Source organism: Girardinichthys multiradiatus, chromosome 21, assembly GCF_021462225.1.
Source record: "Girardinichthys multiradiatus isolate DD_20200921_A chromosome 21, DD_fGirMul_XY1, whole genome shotgun sequence".
Lineage (NCBI taxonomy): Eukaryota > Metazoa > Chordata > Actinopteri > Cyprinodontiformes > Goodeidae > Girardinichthys > Girardinichthys multiradiatus.
In genome coordinates this window covers 28,330,025-28,355,946 of record NC_061813.1, presented here as the reverse complement: position 1 = coordinate 28,355,946, position 25,922 = coordinate 28,330,025, and the positions used below count along the sequence as shown (strand labels likewise).

General features: G+C 40.3%; 1 protein-coding gene across 4 annotated transcripts in view; it reads left to right on the top strand.

Annotated features, from left to right (window-relative positions):
• esyt2b (extended synaptotagmin-like protein 2b) overlaps positions 1-25,922 on the top strand; it is a 52,268-nt gene that overhangs the window by 653 nt on the left and 25,693 nt on the right. For all 4 annotated transcript variants that reach the window (XM_047350354.1, XM_047350353.1, XM_047350351.1 and 1 more), the window contains exons 2-7: positions 4,776-4,817; positions 5,273-5,407; positions 5,678-5,754; positions 7,718-7,790; positions 11,237-11,326; positions 23,421-23,476. In XM_047350354.1, coding sequence (XP_047206310.1) covers positions 4,776-4,817; positions 5,273-5,407; positions 5,678-5,754; positions 7,718-7,790; positions 11,237-11,326; positions 23,421-23,476 — 473 coding nt within the window. The remainder of the gene's footprint in view (positions 1-4,775; positions 4,818-5,272; positions 5,408-5,677; positions 5,755-7,717; positions 7,791-11,236; positions 11,327-23,420; positions 23,477-25,922) is intronic.

Below are 25,922 nucleotides of genomic sequence, written 5' to 3'. Positions count from 1 at the left end.
AAATTACCGAGCTGCCTTTCTCAGAAGCGTTTGCGAAATGCCTGTGAACAGCGTGTTTTGAGTTTCCAGGAAAATAAACAATCAGCTGACCAGATCATAGCAGGTTTGAGCTGTAAAGCCGCGATGAGACAGCTGTTTCCCCTCCTCGACTGTGACATGAGACCCCGGCCCCGATCTAAATACAGAATGGTACAATGGTACACCAGACACCACGCTGGGAGGGAAATATGCCCACCGAGTCTCCGTTATTTTAGGATCCACGCGGATTTACTACCTCTACTGCAGAAATTCATCCTATTTCTGCAACACTAAATCTGTGTTTGGAGGACTTGAGTTCATAATCAATGGAAACACTTTAGTGTTTAAAAATAACCAGGATGCCATTGATAAACTCACATCCAAACATAGAGGCGTACAATATTTGGCTTATAACATAATAATAAATGCTGCTTACTGGTATCTAAGTGTACCAAGGTTTTCAAGGGCTTCAAAATCAGGTTGAAATATTTCTGTTGCAAAGTTGAATATTAAATAATCCTCAGGTACTATTAAGAGTGGAGTTCCACAGGGTTCTAAAGATGAAATTGTTGTGGTGGATTTATACTCACCGGCCACTTTATTAGGTCTTAATGCCTTAATACTTCGTGGCATAGATTCAACAAGGTACTGGAAACATTCCTCAGAGAGTTTGGTCCATATTGACATGATAGCATCACACAGATGCTGCAGATTTGTCGGCTGCACATCCATGATGCGAATCTCCCGCTCCACCACATTCCAAAGGTGCTCTATTGGATTGAGATCTGGTGACTATGGAGGCCATTTGAGTACAGTGAACTCATTGTCATGTTCAAGAAACCAGTCTGAGATGATTTGTGCTTTATGACATGGCGCGTTATCCTGCTGGAAGTAACCATCAGAAGATGGGTACACTGTGGTCATAAAGGGATGGACATGGTCAGCAACAATACTCAGGTGGGCTGTGGTGTTGACATGATGCTCAATTGGTACTAAGGGGCCCAAAGTGTGCCAAGAAAATATCCCCCACACCATTACACTACCACCACCAGCCTGAACCGTTGATACAAGGCAGGATGGATCCATGCTTTCATGTTGCTGACGTCAGATTCTGACCCTACCATCCGAATGTCGTAGCAGAAATTGAGACTCATCAGACCAGGCAACGTTTTTGCAATCTTCTATTGTCCAGTTTTGGTGAGCCTGTGCAAATTGTTGCCTCAGTTTCCTGCTCTTATAGCTGACAGGAGTGGCACCCGGTGTGGTCCTCTGCTGCTGTAGCCCATCCGCCTCGGGGATCGACGTGTTGTGCGTTCAGAGATGCTCTTCTGCATGCCTTGGTTGTAACGAGTGGTTATTTGAGTTACTGTTGCCTTTCTATCAGCTGGAACCAGTCTGGCCATTCTCCTCTGACCTCTGGCATCAACAAGGCATTTGCGCCCACAGAACTGCCGCTCACTGGATATTTTCTCTTTTTCGGACCATTCTCTGTAAACCCTAGAGATGGTAGTGCATGAAAATACAGGTAGATTAGCAGTTTCTGAAACTCACACCAGCCCGTCTGGCACCAACAACCATGCCACGTTCAGAGTCACTTAAATCACCTTTCTTCCCCATTCTGATGCTCGGTTTGAATTGCAGCAGATCGTCTTGACCATGTCTACATGCCTTAATGCATTGAGTTCCTGCCATGTGATTGGCTGATTAGAAATTTGCGTTAATGAGCAGTTGGACAGGTGTGCCTAATAAAGTGGCTGGTGATTGTATATGACTCTTTTTTAACCTTTTTCAGTCAGGGGCAATTTTTTGGAGAAAATGACTCACCCCACTGGGCGCCATTCTTTTAGAGGATGGCACGAGTGTCCGAAAAAAGGAAAAGTTATGTCATTTACACATGTAGCGAGTTTTCCATTGCTTTGTCGTCATATCCAGTCAATCCAGTGCACAGTGTTTGCACTATAAAAAATTATATCTGTTTACTGCTGTTGGCTAAGCCCTGATTCTTACCTCTTCCACTCTGTTCTCCAGTCGCAATATTCAGATGGATTTAATTTGGACTGAATTATTGAACATTGATACCAGATTCTTTTGTAGATTCAAATAAGGGCACACAAAGAGGGGCTCACCCAGGGACTCATTGATACAAGAACCACCACTGATCACAGCTTGATGGATACACTGTTGTATCAAGAATCAGAATCAGAATCAGAATCAGAAAAGCTTTATTGCCAAGTACGTTTTTGGACATACAAGGAATTTGTTTTGGCGTAGTCGGTGTATCAATACATTAACCTCAGAGCACATAATAATGCTAATTTGTGTGTTAATTTTCCACTTTCCATTTTTGTAAATTAGTGCATTTATTTTATTTTTACACACAAAAGAACAAGGTGGGCCAGAAATAATGGTGATATTTCACAGTTTTTTGACATTACAACTGTTATGAAAAAGCATCCCTTCATTTTTCTCTCATTGATTAGACAAAATTGATGCAACAGAAGTTTGCGTTAGTCCTCTACGTCTATTGAAAGTAGAGGAGAATGTGGTTTGTGAATAAAGAAAGTAGATAGACCTTTAAAGACTGAAGAGGAGTTAAACAGAAGCAAATGTAAAGGTCATTTAATTCTATTGGAACACAGTTATCTAAAACAAACTCAATCTACGTGTTGAAAACCATTGTCAGGAGTGCTGTTAATGGTTGCTGGTTGTATGGAAATGAAACTAGGTTTTAATAAAGATAAGCAAACATAAACAAAACAGAATAGAGGTATAACAAGAAATGTAAGCAAGAATAAACTCTAAGAGCAACCTGATAAATGCAGGGGTTGTTCCCACTGAACTACTGCTGCAACAAAAAGCCATGTGTGTTGTCTGTTTCTCTTTTGTGGGTGTTTCTAAGTGCTGGATATCTCTCCCAGTTCACTGTCATTCAACATCCGGTTCAAATCCATTCACTTAAGTCTTTTTGCTTATTTTCTGATGGTTTATACATAAACGTTGCTCCTTCTGTTTAATTGGTTTGTGACTGCTGTGATTGCTTTGCATTTCTTTCTTGACGTTTTGCTTTTAGCAGTGGTTCCTCAACCCTATTGTTGAGTGAAATCAACACAATATTCATTAGGCTCAGTTTGTGAGATTTTGTTCTTGGTTTTGTTTCTTTGATCAGTTTGCATGTGTCTCTCTGTTTTGCACCTAGGCCAAATAGTTAAGCTCTGCTCTTATATGACAAGAGCACCTTCTTCCACACGGTTGTTGTGTTCCCTATGGGTTGTGCCAAACTGCAAATAGTAGTTTTTAAGGTTTTCTTTAAAAAATGGCTTTCTACTTGCAAGTCTTCAGTAAAGTCCAGATTTGTTTGGAGTGCACATCCAATTGTTGTCGTATCAACAGAAACCTCTCTAGAGTTACCATTAGCCTCTCTGCTGCTTTTCTAATTAGTGCAAACACACACACACACACACACACACACACACACACACACACACACACACACACACACACACACACACACACACACATACACACACACCCTAAGACCCTGCAAGGATATGGAAGTACAGACAATGGATGGATAAATGGATGGTTTATTACTTAGGTGAATTCTGAAGGAAATCCGTTGCAGATTTTATTTGGGGGTATCAGGGTAAAGGGGCTGAAAATCAATGCACCAGCCACACTCCTTAGATTTTCAGTTTTGTAAAAGCTTAAATTATTTTAATTTCAAAGGTATGCACCACCTATCAATCAAAATCAATCAAACCTCCAATCATAGCCTTGGCTTTAAACAGGGTATTCTTACCAAATAATCTTGAAAAGTAGTTATACTTTCTGTAATTTCAATATAATCGAAACTATTGATTTTGTTTTATGATTGTATTATAAATGTAAAAGTGGAATAATCTCAATAATGTCAGATCCTTTCAGCTGTACCTCTCTGCCACTAACGGAAGGTTTTAAGATTAGAAAGTATAGCCCTATTTGATAGAAGCGAGACCAGAGTGTTGAACATCGATTGAAGATCTCAAAGTCTTGTAAGTACAGCAGCCCCTCAGCGATTAAGTCTTAGGCAGAATAATAAGTATTCTTGTTCTTGAGGGGCTCTATCAAACAGTTTTATTAAACTATTGGTCTGTTTTTATAAATATTAGATGAAACTTTGTGCTTCCCATTGCCCTGCACTTTACTGTCTACACTTTGACATGAATGCTGAGTCATGAGAAATAGCGCTGCCTCTTGCAATAATTGCATTACATGTCAAATCTAACCTGGAAACCACTTGGATCACTTCAGCCCTTTAATTTGGGTTTAAAACCCAGAACATCTCAGACAGGATTCTTCAGACTTGTTTTGGCTGGTTTTCTTTAGAGAGGTTAAGACATGTCGATGTCTTACCTGATGTTAAATCTTTTTGTGACTTCACTTTGATGATACTAAGATTACTTTTCCAGGAAATGGCTTGTCAGATTGGCACCGAGACAAAAGTATATTTTTTTTCCGGGTTAATACAATTCAGACGTTTGACACTGGTTCATGCAAACACTATTTTAAGTAAACCAAAGAGCCGATTGGTTAATGAGGCGTACCAATGCCCTTTTCCTTTGGAATGGTTGGGTTAAAATCATAAAAAATAAAGGCAGACGTTACACCAAGTAAAAAGAGTAAAAAAAAACAAATATATTTTTTTATTAAACTAATAATACATTAACTAACTTATTGTTTTCCTGAAATCATCATCTCTTCTGTTTTCCTTATTGTAGGTCAATTTCCCGGATGTAGAGCGGGTGGAGTGGTTAAACAAGGTAAAACAATATGGGCAGCTGTCTCTTCTGTTTTGTTTGCTTCAGTGAATCATTATTTTTCCTTTTTTCATGAAGATGGCTAAACTGAAAGTCAATTACCCTGCTACTCTTTCCTCGTCCCACTCAGTCTGTCACACTGCAGCAAATTCAATTGAAACATGCAGCCTTGTGTCTGCACCAGTGTGAAAAGCATGCAATAACCTCGGGAATCACCATGGCAACAACAAGGAAGTGCATTCAGTCAAGCATGAGTACATATTAAAATAGTGGAGGGATTTGGGAGGGGGGGCATAAAAATTGCATGCTCTGACATCCACGTTGATGAGAATAACTCTGAACCTGCTTTCCTAAAATAGAAGTACATTTTTATTATTTAAACCCATAGGTCACTCACAGCTTGACATTTGCTGTGCAGTTTAAACATAAAAGCGATTTCTGTCTATATTTTTCTCCAGACTGTGAGGCAGATGTGGCCGTACATCTGCCAGGTTGTGGAAAAACTGCTCCGTGAGACAATCGAGCCGGCAGTGAAGGAGTGCCATGCCCATCTCAGCACCTTCTGCTTCAGCAAGATTGACATAGGAAATAAAGTAAGTGTAACAGAAAGTGTCGGTGTGCTTTTTCACTGGTTCCAAAACAAGCCGCTGTCAGCAGGTGCTGTCTGACAGAAGGGGAGGGTCTAGCTCGAACATGAAAATACACGACAGGGAGCTCAGCGACACAAATAGTTTCCATGGATGGGTGGGTGGGGAGTTGGAAAACAGGTTGACCTTGTGCCAAGCGTGTGAGAGTTGAGGGGGTGTTGTCATAGTGTTAATTGCTGCAGTGTTGTGGTAATGTTTCTTTTTGCTATTTTCTAGCCGCTCAGGATCAATGGGGTCAAGGTGTACACAGAAAATGTGGATCGGAGGCAGATCATCATGGACCTACAGATCAGGTGAGTCATTAGTATTCTCTTTTTTGATTCCTTCAGATATTATTCTTGGGTAGAATGGCAACACATTTTAGGACTTACAGCAAACTCTTAGTGAGAGATTTAGTGAATTTTGTTTCAGAAAGGCAAATGTTGCCAGTAGCAATCTCATTATTTGCCAAGACCAGTGGTCTCCGTTGGCTCCTAAATGGCTTTGTGCTTTGCACATCTCCTCTTAGTTTTATGATCTTTCCCTTAGCAGTTGCTGAGAGATGGAGAAATAATCAAAAGCCTCCATGTAGGCACTTATTTTTAGCTTACCAGCAATCCAGATGTTTTTTTGAGAGGATAAACTCATTAAAACATTTATGCCTTAAAAGTATCATGCACAGAGTTTGCATGTTCTCCCCCGTGCATGGGTTCTCACCGGGTACTCCGGCTCCAACCCACAGTCCAAAGACATGCCTATTAGGTTAATTGGTCTCTCTAAATTGCCCTTAGGTGTATGAATGAGTGTGTTCATGGTTGTTTGTGTGTTGCCCTGCGATGGACTGGCGACCTGTCCAGGGTGTACCCCGCCTCTCACCCATAGACTGCTGGAGATAGGCACCAGCTCCCCCGCGACCCACTATGGAATAAGCGGTAGAAAATGACTGACTGACTGACTGCTTTAAAAATGGGTACAGTGTCCTCCACACTAATTGGCATTCTTGTTTATGTTTCTTTTTTTTTTAATAGTGGTATTATCTCACACTTGACAATCCCATGTTAGGAAATAAAGCAAGCAGAGAGAGGGATTTCTTCCCGCAACCCCTCTAGGTTATTCAGATTTTTAAGTCCTCTTTACCTGTGCATTAAGATTTAGGCCTGGAGACTAAGATACCCATGAAAGATAGTTGATATTGTGTCTGGTGAACCGTGTCTGCGTTTATTTGGCCAAATGTTTTGGATCATCATCCTGCTGAAAGAACCAGTGATGATCTATTTTTGGTGTTTATTAGTTGAGCTTATCAGGTTTTTATTTAAAATGTCCTGAGTCCATGATGTATTGTACTCTAACAACACTTCAATGGCATTTGGACGAGAAACAAGCCCACGACATCACAGATCTTCCTCTATACTTAATGTGTATTTTAGTCCGATAAACCACACATTTCCAGTTAAAATCATTTGGAAAATTCTGCTCATTTACATTTTTGATGGTAGAACAGAAAATAGGCTTTTCATGACATGCCTTCCAAACAACTGGCTGACACGTAGATGGCATCTTCTGGGGATATCCTCCTCAATGTGCATAATGGAACATTATTTTCTTAATTGTTCAGTGTGAGATTATGCTGCTTCAATGAAAGACTATTTTATTTTAAGGAATTTTACACAATTACTGGGGAAACGTATAAGCTTGGAGGGTGTTTATGGATGGAAGCTGAGCTGCTTTGAAATGTATTTTTATGAAATCATCTCAAAATAAAAGCTTATTTTCTTAACTAAAGGGTTATTAATACTATATCTGGTTATTTCAACCTAAAAAGTCAATTTCTAATTATCACTCATTTCTTTTCTGCCTGGGATCAAGAGAGTCACCTCATAGGCTGACTAAAGCTGAAAATGTTACATCAAGGATCATCCATCACTAATCACCATATTACTGTTATACTGTATTGTGTAGTGTATACTATAAATTATAGACTCAGGTAGTAGTTATCATGGTCATGACTCAATATGATGAAACCGAGTGTAACAACAGTTTTATTTTTCTCAAAACAACATCATAAAAATAATTTGGTTATCTTCAGATAACAGGTTAATCAACTTGTGGTTTTGTGAAGCAGTTAGACCTGTTCTCAGCATCCATATATTTCTCAAGTAGTATTTGGATTATTTTCTTTTTGAATAGCGTAACATAAAAGCCCAGAGGAAATAAAACAAGATCTAAAAAAATGTTATAAAAAGTGGAAACCTGATAGATTTTTTTCCTTTTTCTCAGCTTTGTTGGGAACACTGAGATTGATGTGGACATTAAACGCTACTACTGCAAAGCTGGGATCAGGAGCATCCAGGTGAGGAAAATCCTATTGGTGTGATTCATTTCTCTTTTTTTTGTCTGAGGTATTTTATTTTCCTCTTGAGTTTTGAGCACTTCAGCAGCTGTCAGACTAAAGGCATACAGCAGCAGATAGAAATGGACTCGGAGATGTGAGGCAGAGGTTGGTCCTGTCCTCTCTAATTTACAAGTCTTCGCTATGAAGAATATAAAGCCAGAGTTATTTTAACATATACAGTCATAACAACATGATGAAGACATTAAAAAAGCAGCTTCATTCTTACAAACACTTTTTCTTTACTTAGATTACATTTTGAGGTATTTAAGCATTATAATAATGCAACCGTGATACTTTAGTATTAAAGAGCAACACATTTCTAGCAATGATGAACACAGAAAAATGAACTACAGGTCCTTCTCAAAATATTAACATATTGTGATAAAGTTCATTATTTTCCATAATGTCATGATGAAAATTTAACATTCATATATTTTAGATTCATTGCACACTAACTGAAATATTTCAGGTCTTTTATTGTCTTAATACGGATGATTTTGGCATACAGCTCATGAAAACCCAAAATTCCTATCTCACAAAATTAGCATATCATTAAAAGGGTCTCTAAACGAGCTATGAACCTAATCATCTGAATCAACGAGTTAACTCTAAACATCTGCAAAAGATTCCTGAGGCCTTTAAAACTCCCAGCCTGGTTCATCACTCAAAACCCCAATCATGGGTAAGACTGCCGACCTGACTGCTGTCCAGAAGGCCACTATTGACACCCTCAAGCAAGAGGGTAAGACACAGAAAGAAATTTCTGAACAAATAGGCTGTTCCCAGAGTGCTGTATCAAGGCACCTCAGTGGGAAGTCTGTGGGAAGGAAAAAGTGTGGCAGAAAACGCTGCACAACGAGAAGAGGTGACCGGACCCTGAGGAAGATTGTGGAGAAGGGCCGATTCCAGACCTTGGGGGACCTGCGGAAGCAGTGGACTGAGTCTGGAGTAGAAACATCCAGAGCCACCGTGCACAGGCGTGTGCAGGAAATGGGCTACAGGTGCCACATTCCCCAGGTCAAGCCACTTTTGAACCAGAAACAGCGGCAGAAGCGCCTGACCTGGGCTACAGAGAAGCAGCACTGGACTGTTGCTCAGTGGTCCAAAGTATTTTTTTCGGATGAAAGCAAATTCTGCATGTCATTCGGAAATCAAGGTGCCAGAGTCTGGAGGAAGACTGGGGAGAAGGAAATGCCAAAATGCCAGAAGTCCAGTGTCAAGTACCCACAGTCAGTGATGGTCTGGGGTGCTGTGTCAGCTGCTGGTGTTGGTCCACTGTGTTTTATCAAGGGCAGGGTCAATGCAGCTAGCTATCAGGAGATTTTGGAGCACTTCATGCTTCCATCTGCTGAAAAGCTTTATGGAGATGAAGATTTCATTTTTCAGCACGACCTGGCACCCGCTCACAGTGCCAAAACCACTGGTAAATGGTTTACTGACCATGGTATCACTGTGCTCAATTGACCTGCCAACTCTCCTGACCTGAACCCCATAGAGAATCTGTGGGATATTGTGAAGAGAACGTTGAGAGACTCAAGACCCAACACTCTGGATGAGCTAAAGGCCGCTATCGAAGCATCCTGGGCCTCCATAAGACCTCAGCAGTGCCACAGGCTGATTGCCTCCATGCCACGCCGCATTGAAACAGTCATTTCTGCCAAAGGATTCCCGACCAAGTATTGAGTGCATAACTGTACATGATTATTTGAAGGTTGACGTCTTTTGTATTAAAAACACTTTTCTTTTATTGGTCGGATGAAATATGCTAATTTTGTGAGATAGGAATTTTGGGTTTTCATGAGCTGTATGCCAAAATCATCCGTATTAAGACAATAAAAGACCTGAAATATTTCAGTTAGTGTGCAATGAATCTAAAATATATGAATGTTAAATTTTCATCATGACATTATGGAAAATAATGAACTTTATCACAATATGCTAATATTTTGAGAAGGACCTGTAAATAGGGCAAGACCTTTCTAAACAGTAATAAAGAACTCAGAAGTGCTCAAAACACAAATGAAAACCAAAACCTAAACACCCAAAGTACATAACAATCATGGACACCTGATGTGATAAGCCTCTGTGTAAGTTTAGCTATTTTAAGTGGGAACAAATGTGAGAATGTCCGAATTTATTCCTCACCTGAAACTGCAATTTTCAGATAACATTTTACGAAGATTGAACGTTTTTTTTCTTCAGTTCACCTTCAGACTGCAAAGCTGGCTAACCCTGTCATTAGTCAGCTGATACAAGGATTTGACTACCTTTCTTGGCATCTCAGGTGCATAAATAGTGCTAACTGTGTTAACTTCCACCCCCCACACTGTCTCACCCCCTAATGAATCACTCAAAGATGGTGAACAGGTGTCTAACAAGTGTGTTGTTATAACCAGGCTGAATAAACGTTTGAATAATTTATTTCCTTACTGAGCTTTTGCTTTCTTCCACCATAAATTCTTCCTATATACCTGAAACAAAAATTCTTTGTCCCTTAAAATGGTAAACATTTGTTGCACCCTGTTCCCCTTATGCAACTCATGCAGACCCAGAGCATCTCTCCTACAGTCATTATGAGCAACACGTACTTCAAGTCATCATTTTCTCCTGTTGGTCGCTGCTCATATATAATTAGGCTCATGTGTGGTCATACGCAAGTTTCTCTTCTAATCTTCTAATAAATCAGAAGCTGTATTGAGTTGAAGTCCTTTTTCTTCTCCAAATTATCATCTGTTGATGTAGATCACTCAGTTTTTATTTCAGTATTACTCAGTGAGAAAGTTCGCTCAATACACACAATGAAAACATTAAGCATGTGTCAGGGTTGTGAAAGGTGCCAATAATTACTCATCAGCTCATACATGTGTGACATTCTTGCACACTAAAATGATGCGTGGATACCTGTTCTTCCATCGTTGCCGTTTGAGTTCATTTTATCTCGATGACGCAAAAACACTGTGAAGGATCAGTTTTCAGTGTTGTGTTCCAGGAAATAATGTTTTGCTCTGAACTTCCATGTTATGAAAAAAACCAAAACATTAAGTACTTTGTGTGAAACTGCAAGCAAGTTTTCATTACAGAAATAAATCTTCAAACAAATTGTTTGTGCTGGAATTTGAACTTCATTTGTTCCATTTTGTGGCTCTCAGCAACATTTTGTTTACCACACAACACAACTAAACCCCCTCAGATACTATAATCCCAGTAATATCCATAAAACGACATAGAGAAGGTGGAGGATGAAGCTTGCAGGTGTGAAGCCGGGCAGCGATCGAGTTTCCAGCTTGTCATGTGCTCCAGCTACCGGCCACTCCACCGCTGAGGAATGTCGAGCTCCAGCTCTCTTAAGCTTCCTGTTTGTAACTCTGCCTGTATTACTATTGGTCTCTCCTGTGCTTCCATAGATCCACGGTGTGTTGAGAGTGGTGATGGAGCCCTTGCTGGGGGATGTGCCTCTCGTTGGAGGACTGTCCCTGTTTTTCCTCAAGAAGCCAGTAAGTGCAGATCACTAGGATTCAGAATTATTAAATTTAACGTGAATAACAGTAATGCTTGAAGTTATCATAACACAGCTGTGGGAATAAATGGATTCAGATTAGAATAGTAGCTGTTAAACTGCAATATATGTTTTGAAATATGAAACCAGATATCTTCTAAATCTGTCACAGAACTAGTGTTGTCCAAACTATTCAGTCTCATCTTTAATGTATGCATTTGTAATGCACAAAATTCAGAACAAACCACCATCATCCTGTTGACCCAAACTCAGGGCTCTTCACTCTGACACCCCTAAATAAAATCCAGTGTGACCAGTTGTCTTAATAATTCATGCAATTGGTCCACCTTTTGTTCTGTGAAGGCCTCAGAGAATATTATTAAACAAACAGCATCAAGAAGACCAAGGTACACTGCGGATGGGTCAGGGATAAAGTTGTGGAGAAGTTTAAAGCAGAGTTAGGTTATAAAACGATATCTGAGTATCACAGCAAGGCACTGTTTCAAGCCTACTAAAATATGGCTGTCGAACTAAACTTATAGGCTGGGATTTTGGTAACTCTGGAGGAGCTTCAGAGATTCACAACTCAGGTCAGAAAATCTGTTGATAGTCCAACAATTTGTCACACACTCCATAAATATGGCTTTTATGGAAGAGTGTCCTGAAGAAAACCATTGTATGCGGTTTGTAGCAAGTCATGCAGAGAACACAGGAATCATGTGGAGAAAGTTACTCTGGTTAGATGAAACCAAAATTGAACTGTTTGGCCTACATGCAATAGAGAAAAACTTAAACTTAACATCACCCTGAGCATGCCACTATGGTGAAACATAGTGTTGGCAGCCTTATATTGTGGGCATGATTTTCTTCAGCAGAACCTGGGAAGTGACTCCAAACATACAGCCAGAGCTACAATTGACTAGTTAAGGTCAAAGCATATTCATGCTTTTAAATGGCCTGGTCGAAGTACAAACCTAAATCCAATTGAGAATTTGTGACAAGACGTGAACGTTGATATTCACAGTTGATCTCCAGACAATCCAATGTAGCTTGAGCTGCTGTGACAAGAAAAAAGTGCAAAAATTACTCAATACCAGTTGGAATTGCAATAAGCAGTTGCTTTTAAGTATTGACCCAAGATGGCTGAATACTAATGCATGTCACGTTTTTCAGAATTGTAAAATGATTTTGAAACCATATATAATTTTCTATCCAAAAAAATGCAACATTAAAGCACTACTTTGTGTTGTCCCATGACCTCCATCCCATACATTGAAGTTTGTGGTTGAATTTTGTCAAAATGTAAAAAAGTTTAAGTTGAGATAATTACCAATGAGGTTTATATTACTCCTCATGAACCAGTTGCTGCTTTGCTTCCAACTATTCTTAAACAGGTAGAAATGTAAAAAATAATTTCACCACTGAATCACCTTATAATGTGCCTAAATTTAATCTCCTGCCTCATTTTAGTAATTTTCTCTCTTTGTTTCAAATACTATCAAACACCATCTGATGTAGTCATCTGGCATCATTTGCCTCAGCATTGTTATAGGTATTTTCCAGAGCACGCGCTCCATCGATCTCACAGTTCAACACCTCTGCTGAGCCACCGCTGCAATGCTTAAAATTGTTTGACCGATTTATACCGAATGCTTGGACTCAGTGGAGCTTTAGTGGCGCTTTAAATAGCTGCAGAACAAGCCAGACCTACTTTGGCAGATTTCTTACCCGAGGCACCAGGGAAAAGCTCAAGGGGAGCTATTACTCCTCTATTGGAGGTTGACGGAAGAAGCTGCTTCAGGCCGTAAATTATGATGTAATCCCACATGTAAACAAATGGAAGAATAACAGCATTAGTTTACAGCAATTAAGGGGGAATGAAATCCTAGATCAGTGTACTGGTGATAGAAAATTTAAATCACGAGAATTTGTGTGGTCCAGACCATAAATTATTTATTTTCATCGCCTACAAGGCTGGTTGCTGAATGATAAATGAGACATTTACAGACCCTATGAGGTCTTGGCCACGTCTGGACTGTGTGTGATCACAATAGATGTGACTCAGTGCGATGTAAATGGAATATGCAACACATTCTGCAGTGAGATTTCATTGCTGCAGCTCTGATGAACAAACACTTTGTTTAATAGCTGCTGAAACCAAGTACCACAGTCAAGGATCTGTTGTGAATGCTTCTCCTGCAAACATGATTATTACATTATAGAGTAATTAGTGTGCTTCATTGGATTTAACATTCTCATCAATTAGTCTGTCAGTATTTACACAGTGAAGAACAGTTTGTTTATTGAAAATGTTGCTCAGCATTTTGAGCTGATGTTTCTTCAATTGTAAAGAAGAAATTTTAAGATTACAGATTGTAATTTCCTGATTTTCTTAAATTGTAATAGAATGAAAACACTGTCAAACTTTAAACTTTGGATAGGGGAAACTTAAATCCTCACATAAAACCTGAGCCACAAAATATAATATTTGAGTTTAACCCCAGAGCTCCCCTTAAGGCTGCTCAGGGTTGCTCGGCTGCTCAGGGTTGCTCAGGTCTCTAATGGCAATGATTTTTAAGCCAGCAGGCCACAGGACGTGAGGTGTTTCAGAAGCATCTGAAAATGAGCCTTGGTTTTTTTTTCTTTGGCAGGACACATTTGAAACTTCATAGCCAAACAACAAAGAGAAGATTAAGGTAAAATATTACTTTGATGATAAACAAGGGTCCTAACAAGGTGGACACTTTGAGCAAAAATAGTAAGGTTTACATGGATAACATGGTCTACACTATAATGCCACATCACTGCATCCAAGTGTTCCAATCATGTGACACCTTTCTGGAGAGGGGAATCGTCCGAGCTTCTGCTGGCAACAACTTAATGCTCACCCTCTACCGATGATCCACATGGCCTTGTCTTTTAGTGTTTAACCCTTTCTCTCTCCTAGACATGGCAATTGACTGAGCTTTTACTGTAACTAATTATATGTGCTCTCTTTCAGACTCTAACCTTGAAAACTGGCTCAGAGTTTATCTGTTCTTTCTTTCTAGGTGAAACGACTGAAGGAGCTACATCCATTAACATTTACTTTTCCTTCCCATAGAAAGTACTTCTGGATCAGTGCTTCTTTGTTCTCTTTGTGTCTCTGCTCTGTTCTCTCAAACCCCCAGTCGGTCGTGGCAGATGGCCGCTCATACTGAGCCTGGTTCTGCTGGAGGTTTCTTCCTGTTAAAAGGGAGTTTTTCCTCTCCACTGTCGCTACATGCATGCTCAGTATGAGGGATTGCTGCAAAGTCAACGCCAGTGACTGTCCACTGTCTCTACATGCTCATCCGGGAGGAGTAAATGCTGCAAGTCACTAACTGGATGCAATCTGCTGGGTTTCCTTAGATAGAAAAACGTTTTATCCAATTTGAATAAAAAGCTAACTCCGACTGCACTGTTCAATTGTTAGGATTAATAGGAATGTATGTACCTGACTGTTGTGAAGTGCCTTGAGACAACATGTGTTGTGAATTGGCGCTATATAAATAAAACTGAATTTAATTGAATTTCTGTTGCCACCGAGGCATACAGACTGCTTCTAAAAACAGTCGTGAAAGAAGTCGCTCTCAGAAACTCGGTTAATTACAGCAGTGACAGGATGTCACTTGTGCAATAAGATCAGTCATGAAATGTGTGAAAGTGAGTGCAAACAGCAGCTCAGTCACTAGGTGATAGGCCACATTAAAATCACAGTGGGATCTGTGGAGGGTGAGGCGCAGATCCTGAAGAGAACTACTGAAGAGTCAATAGCTACACACCTTCAAACTTCATGTGGTCCTCAGATTACTTTAAGAACAGTGCGTAGAGAGCTTCATGGAATGGTTTTCTATGTATTTACCAGCTGCACACAAGCCTTTGTTTCTAAGTGCAATGCAAAGCATCAGACGCTGTAGTGTCAAGTATGCCGATACTGGACTATACAGGTCCTTCTCAAAATATTAGCATATTGTGATAAAGTTCATTATTTTCCATAATGTCATGATGAAAATTTAACATTCATATATTTTAGATTCATTGCACACTAACTGAAATATTTCAGGACTTTTATTGTCTTAATACGGATGATTTTGGCATACAGCTCATGAAAACCCAAAATTCCTATCTCACAAAATTAGCATATTTCATCCGACCAATAAAAGAAAAGTGTTTTTAATACAAAAAACGTCAACCTTCAAATAATCATGTACAGTTATGCACTCAAGACTTGGTCGGGAATCCTTTGGCAGAAATGACTGCTTCAATGCGGCGTGGCATGGAGGCAATCAGCCTGTGGCACTGCTGAGGTCTTATGGAGGCCCAGGATGCTTCGATAGCGGCCTTTAGCTCATCCAGAGTGTTGGGTCTTGAGTCTCTCAACGTTCTCTTCACAATATCCCACAGATTCTCTATGGGGTTCAGGTCAGGAGAGTTGGCAGGCCAATTGAGCACAGTGATACCATGGTCAGTAAACCATTTACCAGTGGTTTTGGCACTGTGAGCAGGTGCCAGGTCGTGCTGAAAAATGAAATCTTCATCTCCATAAAGCTTTTCAGCAGATGGAAGCATGAAGTGCTCCAAAATCTCCTGATAGCTAGCTGCATTGACCCTGCCCTTGATAAAACACAGTGGACCAACACCAGCAGCTGACACGGCACCCCGGACCATCACTGACTGTGGGTACTTGTTTGCTTTCATCCGAAAAAAATACTTTGGACCACTGAGCAACAGTCCAGTGCTGCTTCTCTGTAGCCCAGGTCTGGGGAATGCGGCACCTGTAGCCCATTTCCTGCACACACCTGTGCACGGTGGCTCTGGATGTTTCTATTCCAGACTCAGTCCACTGCTTCCGCAGGTCCCCCAAGGTCTGGAATCGGCCCTTCTCCACAATCTTCCTCAGGGTCCGGTCACCTCTTCTCGTTGTGCAGCGTTTTCTGCCACAATTTTTCCTTCCCACAGACTTCCCACTGAGGTGCCTTGATACAGCACTCTGGGAACAGCCTATTCGTACAGAAATTTCTTTCTGTGTCTTACCCTCTTGCTTGAGGGTGTCAATAGTGGCCTTCTGGACAGCAGTCAGGTCGGCAGTCTTACCCATGATTGGGGTTTTGAGTGATGAACCAGGCTGGGAGTTTTAAAGGCCCCAGGAATCTTTTGCAGGTGTTTAGAGTTAACTCGTTGATTCAGATGATTAGGTTCATAGCTCGTTTAGAGACCCTTTTAATGATATGCTAATTTTGTGAGATAGGAATTTTGGGTTTTCATGAGCTGTATGCCAAAATCATCCGTATTAAGACAATAAAAGACCTGAAATATTTCAGTTAGTGTGCAATGAATCTAAAATATATGAATGTTAAATTTTCATCATGACATTATGGAAAATAATTAACTTTATCACAATATGCTAATATTTTGAGAAGGACCTGTAGAGCAGTGGAGAGACAAATCACGCCTCTCTGGCAATCCGCCGAATGAGTCTAGGTTTGGCAGTTGCCAGGAGAACAGCACTTGCCAGACTGCAGTGTGCTAAGTGTGAAGTTTGGTGCAGAGGGAATTATGGTGTGGCGGGTTGATTTTCAGGAGTTGGGCTCAGCTCCTTCATTACAGTTAAAATAATTCTTAAGGCTTCAGCATACTGGAATATTTCATGGCCCCAACTTTGTGTGAAATGTTTGAGGATGGACAGTTCTTGTTCCAACATAACTGCACACCGGTGCACAAAGCAAGGTCCATAAAGACATCGGTGCACGTTTGGTGTGGAAGAACAGGACTAGCCTGCACACAGTCCCAGCATCAACCTCAGGACACCATTTGAAGGAACTTTTGGGGTCCGTGCATTTGTCATACCATATCGTCATGCATTATTCACACATTCTTGCAGTCAGATGAAGAATATGGCATTCAAACACAGTCAAACACAACTTCATTCCGATGAGGAAGTGTTTATTTTTTTCTAAATGCAATGGCAGAAAATTAGTAATTACCAAATGAGCAATCCCCACCACAAATAATAACAAATAATAATTTTTTGCGAAGACTGATTGTTTACATGTATAAATGCCAGTCTGCAAGTCACTAGCAGAGCAGACACCCTCATATTTGCCTTGACATTGAAGTCAAAGTGATTTGGGAAAAAAAGCTCTAAATATACTTAAGACTATAGATTCACATTTGAAGTGTGTAACTCTCTGGTTTGGTGTTTAGTATTTGACCAAATCAAAACGAAACAAGGCACAGTGGAGGAGTTAATCTTGGTCCTGCTCTCAGATATTGGTATTCTACACTGGAAACTCAGAAATATTGACTGTTGTCCCCAGAGATATATTCCTTAAAATACACCCAATGGTTCCTAGATTGAGTGCTCACGGAGTACTCATTGAATGAAATCTTACCTCCTTTACCTTTATCTTACCAAAACAATCCTACCTTTACCGAGGTCCAGGCATTTCTTACATTTGCAGAGGAACAGAGGAAGTCGGTGGTTAGGCTTTAACCTTCTAAAATGCAATATTCTCTGTTTTATCCATTACATCAACCAAGCTACTTCCAAAAGGTAAATTGTATAATATTTTTTCAGCACACACTTGTTTGTCAATGAGCTGGAGACTTGTATCTACACCATGATTCCTCCTGAGAAGTCCTCACCCAATCATTCACAGTCCCGCAGTCCTCCCCCTCCACCCTGCAGCGCCCGGCGTTGTATGCTGTAGTTTGCTGCAGTGTAAGCAGGGGAGCCTCAGAACAGGGGGGGGGAGAAAGGCTCATTAAGAAAACAGAGCTCAGAAGCAGAAGCAGATCAAAGCCCATGGAGAGACTGATTCTGCTTGCATCTCTGCAATGGGGTCTTTTTATTCAAGCCTGTCTTTGATTATTTTTTCTCAAAAATGTTTTCCCGTCATTTCCTTATTGGAACTGGTAGATTTCTTGTGATGGTGAATAACACTGACAGTAACTTTCCTTTCAGTAGTACTACAAAGTCCCTCACCTTATTATCCTGAAAACTAATGAGAGCCCAGATGGCCTCTGTGGCTTTTACAAATACAGGTCCTTCTCAAAATATTAGCATATTGTGATAAAGTTCATTATTTTCCATAATGTCATGATGAAAATTTAACATTCATATATTTTAGATTCATTGCACACTAACTGAAATATTTCAGGTCTTTTATTGTCTTAATACGGATGATTTTGGCATACAGCTCATGAAAACCCAAAATTCCTATCTCACAAAATTAGCATATCATTAAAAGGGTCTCTAAATGAGCTTTGAACCTAATCATCTGAATCAACAAGTTAACTCTAAACACCTGCAAAAGATTCCTGAGGCCTTTAAAACTCCCAGCCTGGTTCATCACTCAAAACCCCAATCATGGGTAAGACTGCCGACCTGACTGCTGTCCAGAAGGCCACTATTGACACCCTCAAGCAAGAGGGTAAGACACAGAAAGAAATTTCTGAACAAATAGGCTGTTCCCAGAGTGCTGTATCAAGGCACCTCAGTGGGAAGTCTGTGGGAAGGAAAAAGTGTGGCAGAAAACGCTGCACAACGAGAAGAGGTGACCGGACCCTGAGGAAGATTGTGGAGAAGGGCCGATTCCAGACCTTGGGGGACCTGCGGAAGCAGTGGACTGAGTCTGGAGTAGAAACATCCAGAGCCACTGTGCACAGGCGTGTGCAGGAAATGGGCTACAGGTGCCGCATTCCCCAGACCTGGGCTACAGAGAAGCAGCACTGGACTGTTGCTCAGTGGTCCAAAGTACTTTTTTCGGATGAAAGCAAATTCTGCATGTCATTCGGAAATCAAGGTGCCAGAGTCTGGAGGAAGACTGGGGAGAAGGAAATGCCAAAATGCCAGAAGTCCAGTGTCAAGTACCCACAGTCAGTGATGGTCTGGGGTGCCGTGTCAGCTGCTGGTGTTGGTCCACTGTGTTTTATCAAGGGCAGGGTCAATGCAGCTAGCTATCAGGAGATTTTGGAGCACTTCATGCTTCCATCTGCTGAAAAGCTTTATGGAGATGAAGATTTCATTTTTCAGCACGACCTGGCACCTGCTCACAGTGCCAAAACCACTGGTAAATGGTTTACTGACCATGGTATCACTGTGCTCAATTGGCCTGCCAACTCTCCTGACCTGAACCCCATAGAGAATCTGTGGGATATTGTGAAGAGAACGTTGAGAGACTCAAGACCCAACACTCTGGATGAGCTAAAGGCCGCTATCGAAGCATCCTGGGCCTCCATAAGACCTCAGCAGTGCCACAGGCTGATTGCCTCCATGCCACGCCGCATTGAAGCAGTCATTTCTGCAAAATGATTCCTAACCAAGTATTGAGTGCATAACTGTACATGATTATTTGAAGGTGGACGTTTTTTGTGTTAAAAACACTTTTCTTTTATTGGTCGGATGAAATATGCTAATTTTGTGAGATAGGAATTTTGGGTTTTCATGAGCTGTATGCCAAAATCATCTGTATTAAGACAATAAAAGACCTGAAATATTTCAGTTAGTGTGCAATGAATCTAAAATATATGAATGTTAGATTTTCATCATGACATTATGGAAAATAATGAACTTTATCACAATATGCTAATATTTTGAGAAGGACCTGTATTTCAGTGTGACAGTGTTTTTGTGTTCCTTTTAGTGATACGGGCATTTAATTCTGTTTCTCAGAACCATAAACTGTGTAATGTTGCTTGCAGCATTTATTTTAAACAGAGCTCATATTGTCCTCTATGATTTGTTAAAAGTCCAATTAGGTATCAACTCTCTACAATAGCCATCTGGACCAGAGAAACATCCAAGCTTACTCTTGCATCTATCATTGTGTTGATATTAATCACGGTCAGGTGATGCTCTTGGCGGTTTGTACCACAGGGGTAGTTAGGAATCAAGAAGCTTCAGTCACTGACTGACAAAAGCTACAGACCAGGCAGCAGGTCCTCCACTGTCTTTGGGTTTGTGTCACAAACAAATCACATCACATTACTCTTTTGGACTGTAGAGCCGCCTTACTATTGACCTTCCTGCCCACATTGAGATGGTACTTAATTTTAATGGAAAACAACACAAACCGTGTAGAGTAGAATTGACCTGAGACTTACCTAATGACTAATGGAAAAGGGGTGTAAGGTAGCCAGCTGTTGTACTGGCCAATAGCTGGTGGCTGTCATCCAGTATCTCTATTACTGCTCTGGGTTTGATCTCAAGTATGTGCCAGACAGTGTTGTGGAACGTTACTTTAAAAAAGTAACTCGTTATAGTTACTAGTTCCTTCTCCCAAAAAGTAACTATCAAGGTAAATAGTTACTAGGCAAAGTAACTATTCGGTTACTTTTTAGAATCTAAAGGATGTTACAAGTTGCTGACCAGAAAAATTTAGTTTTTTCTGTTTGCAGGGTGTAGGATTGTGGGAGTTCACGCTGGCCCCAGCAGGGCTCGGGTTGTTAGCCACAAGTGTTGTGGAAGGTGGAGTCGATGCGGGGTGCTTCATATGGTTGGAGTTGCTGATCACGGACGTGGATAATCTCTTTGTTCCTGGAGATAACTTGCAAATCACATGCATATTTTTGCCTTTTACTTAAGCGAACGTGAAATATTGCCTATACTTACAACTTTTGAACGATGTCTTTTAATCTACAAGACTCCCCTGCATCGTCACGTTTCTCTCATGCTGTTGGTTTACTCTGTCTGTGTGGTGAAAACCCGTCTACCTGATATGCCTTCTCAGCCAATCGGTGTCACGTATACCGCTATTTGTCCGTGCCCCCCTACTCCCCTCCCCCACTTCCCGCTTTTTCTTTGAAAAGCTTTTAAAAACACTTACTGTAGCTCCGGGAGCAGTGTTGCCAGGTGTACGATAATTATTGTATTTATACGATAATTTTGCTCTCTGTACGATGTACAATATTCATAAAAAAGGCCAAATGTACGATAATTTGACAATTCCGTGAATGTGTGGTTGTAATCAGTCGTCATCAACCTATTGCCAAAGTCTGTCGGAGTTTTTTTGTGAACCCTGAAGGCATCTGTGTCCGGATTCGGAAACAGATGCTGGAAATTACAGCCAATCGTGCTTTTCTAAATGTGACCTACGAGTGACGTGATGCGTTGGCCTCAGAACAACGGGCATGATTGGCTGAATAGTCCACTGCGCCCGCCCATGATTGAGGAATGAAAAAAAGAAAAGAAGAAGAAACAGAGCCCGGCACTGTGGGGCTGCAGCTGTTGATAAATCCATTCCGTACTGACGCCACAAAGCTGCGAGTACCTGTTATCATCACTGAGGAATGGCTTTGGCAGCCAAACCAGTTGAAGTTTCCATACATTTGGCGTTTTCTAGTGTTTACCTGGAATACTCCAAAACATTTCTTGTTTCCTTTCTCCTTTTCATGGTCCAACACAGAGGAGTCTCACAGGTTCATGAAAAAAATCTACTTCAAAGCTTAGTTTTCACTTTGAGATACTGTGAATAAGAATAAATTACCCAGATGTTTGCTTGCAAATAAACATGTTTGCATTCCTCAGATCCTCAAACCTTAAAGAAATAAAGCAAACACCCCTTTCTAAAAAATACTGTTGATGTTTTTTACAAAGTGCCCCATTAAGCCGGGGACATTGCTTCTATCTCGCCTTTAGCCCTGCATGGGGTAATATTTTGCACAAAATTGGAGCTCTTTATTATTTGATCATATATTGAAAATCCTACACTTTTAAATTTAAGTGTAAAACTTCTATTTTTTGATTAAGCAAAACTTTGATATCACATAGTCAGCAATCACGCATTGACAAGTTAAATTCTTGTGCAAAATGTTTTGAAGAAAGAGGCATCGTGTTTCACTGTGTTTGAGATTGCCATGATCTGTTAAAAGTTCAGAAGACAGCTGTGTAGTCTTTTTTTAAGTGTGTTGTTAGAGTGTGGGTGTCTTGTCAAGCAGTTATGTAGAATATTCATTTACATTAGGTCATTAGAACCACAGTGACAGCCATTATCCACCATTAATAGAAAACAGGGAACAGTAGTGCACCTTCCCAACCAACCGAAATTACTCCAGGAGAGTATCAATGAGTTCACAAAAATACTTAGAACAGCATTGAAAGTACTGCAGGACTCACTTGCCTCTGTTTTAGGAAACTAAATCAGCAAATGAAACCTTTGGTTTTAAAATAGATGTTTTTTTGGTTTTTTTAGCTTTAAAGCAGCAATTTCGATTTTGTTGCAAAATTACCACCTAATTCATGTTTCATTTCCAGTTTTCCTTCACGAAATGTTCATGTTAAGGACATTTAGAGGGCCAAATTTGGCTTGCCGACTATAAAAGCCCAGTTCTGATAAAAGGATGTGCAGAACACTTTGGAGAAGTTCCTTGGACATCAGGGGACATAATTATTATTTTATTACAACTGTGTTCTTTAAATATTGTTTTTAGGTTGTTCTTGAAAATTAGAACTGCAATAAAAATATTGTTAAAAAACAAGAGTTTTGTGTTAGAATAGCTAGTGAAATAACATTACACTTATTAAATTATTAAAGTCTCCATTGTGAGGATCAACAGTTGTATTAAAGGTTTCTTTCTTTTGTTTCTAATTGATAAACAAAATACCCTATCAATCTGAGGAATTTATTCTTTAAGTCTGTGAGAAAAAGATGAACTGTCCAGGTTTAGATGATTTAGAAACCTTTGAGATTAATAACCTGAAAGACTCTGGCAACCCATTGTAGGTGCTGCATTTGAATGAGGCTGATACAGTAAACATTAAATAATTATGAGGTAAGAAAGGTTTGTTGGAACAAAACAGGAGCAACTTATCCAAAGAAACTTTTGATATACAAGGTTGCTGCAGCTGGAGAGGATTCTTTCTGTGTGCGCTGTAATCAATCAGCTGGTTTGTTGGCCAGAGTACATGAAGCCAAGTGGTAAATGGAGGTTGCAGGAAACAATAACAGGAAACAATAACATTAAGTTTTTGGATCCATTAAAAGTCATCCACACTTTCTGTTCCTGCAGTCTTACTCATGGGTACATAGGTATGTTCTCATTGTTTTTATTTTTTTTTCATGTTGGTTTAGCTTCTAGACATAAATTGGACTGGCCTCACCAATATCCTGGACATTCCTGGGCTCAGGTAAGTCAATTCAAACTTGTTTTTCTCGTTCTTAAAAAAAAAAAAGAAAAAATCACCTATTTTAAGACATAACGTAAGTTTTCAGTGTTTAGTTTAAAGAACTTTGGACACATTTCTGCTTAGCATATAATCACAGAACTTTCCAGGTAATGCCTCGGCCTTGGCTTAGATTCAAAGCAAATTATCTAACTGAGCTAAAACAGGCTAGAAAATTAGTCTTTTTTAACTTCTTTTCTCATTATTGCTCTTTATTCTGTGACTTTGCCCCCCTCGGCTATTAAGTGGGCCAGTTAGAGAGCAAATGGGATCTAATTAAGATCCGCTTTCATCCAGACACAATTACTTGCTTCCATCTTGAGTGGTTTCCTACATTATTTAAACTGTTTTGAAAGTGACACATTCATGAATACTGCATGTCATTTTCTGGGATTGCAGCTGCTTGTCACGTACAGCGGTCGTGCAGAAAGACATGTTGACAGAAGCAGAGCACAGTGGGACACGGCCTTTCGTTCCTTTGTTTCTTTCCTTTGTGGGGGTGAAATAAATCTGTTGACCTTCTCGTGTGCTGTGGGGTTTGTTGCCCTGATGCGGAGCACATGCAGTAAAGAGGAAGAAGTTACGAGGTTCATCACTGATAAGGACCTAATTCGTGAGTTTCATCGTCTCCATCCTGATCAGCCTCGTGGTCCGTCAGGAGCCGGACCTTAGGGCGGCTACAGTTATGATTCTGGCACGTCTGCTCTACCCTGTCTCCCTGGCTGCAATCCGCAATCAGCAGATTAGATTCACTTGGTGGCTGCTGCTGTGGAATGCCATACGCCTGTGTCTTCCCTGATATATACTGACTCTGACAAGCAGATGGTGCCAGATTTTTGAAAGACATTCGTGTGAGTAGATATCCAGCGTTCCTTCCTGTCTGATCATTGTTCTTGACCTTGCCTTGCCTTTTGGATTTATGCCTCTGCCTGCTCCCTGTCGGACTATTTGGATTTTGGTTGTCGACCTTATTTCCTGCATCTGGTTTATGTCTCTGCCTGCCCCTTGCCTGACGCCTCTTGTTCCGATCGTTGACCCTGTTTCTGTTCTTGGATTATTGAGCCAGCCTAGCCCTCGGATTATTCAACCTGGAGCCACTTCTTACCTGTGCTGTGGAGATTACCGCCTGCCGCCCACTGAGGTTTCCCCTCTGGGTTTCAAGTTCCACTCGAGACAAAAGCAGTGATTCCTGGAAGCTGTGAGGAGTGTTACCTGTGTGACGTTTTCCTGTGGCTGAATAAACCTTTTTAAACTTTCAGTACTGTATCTGGCTGAATCTTGGGTCCGACTTTTTCTGATTCATAGCACAGTGTTCTGAAAGAAAACTCTTTACAGTCTCTTCAACTGTTTTGCAAATGGTATTTGCTTTAATTGTGCACTGGATTCACAAAGCAGGTAGCACCAAATACATTCAAATGCAATTATACACATGAAGTCCAGCAGATGTTAGAAATTTGCACCCATATTTCCAACAGGGTGCAGGTCTTCTGCCACAAGCACAGCAGACACAGAAGTGATCAAGGAGATGGAGACATTTTTGTTTTTATTTGCTTTCCTTTTTTGATTTCTTTTAATCAATAGAGGTGTTCTGGTACTGCCCTGACATTTAGATATTTTCTGAAAAGTGAAAGTGCAGAGTCAATGTGGGCAGTTTTTCAAGGTTCATATTTAAAATTCAATCATTTACCTAACCTGAGAAGAGCTGGATTCAATTTCATTATATTTCTTCCTCCAAAATGTCTTCCTCATTGTTATGACATTCGTTCAGAAAGTTTCCTGATACCTCACAATTCAGAGACATTTTTTTAACCCCCTTACAGATTTCTTCTGCGTTTGCTTTTTGGTCACACTTTCAATTCAGTTTATTTCATTCTCTTTTTATTGTACCAGTTCACAACAAATGTAATCTCAAGGGACAAAACAAACACACCCCATTCATATACAGAAATGTATGATCATGTTAATCCAATCATATAAACAGATTCAGATATATTTACATATATTCCAATTCCATCCTGATTATAAATCAATGCAATCAGGTTTGTGTTTTAAGTTTAAGCCTTAAATCAGCATTTCTAGGTTTCTTACAGATGTAGGGTGGAAATGTTTGAAAACCACTGTTTCTTAAAATTGTCCTGTTCGCATTAATATTGCATTTAAATGTACTGTTTATTGTTGCTAACGCTGGTTTTTTAAAATTCACAATATGTTTTTGGAGCAGCAACAATTCTGCTTCTTCTGCTTGTTTTGCCACTATTCGTTATCCTTTATCACAGGAGCTTAGGGGCTCCAGCGACCCACATCTCCCCTGTGGTGGCTAAAAGATACAGCAGCCTAACTAAAGAAAAACGTTCCCATTAAAAGAAAAATGGAGCGGCAGTATGGAAAATTGTACATGCTAATAGGCAGA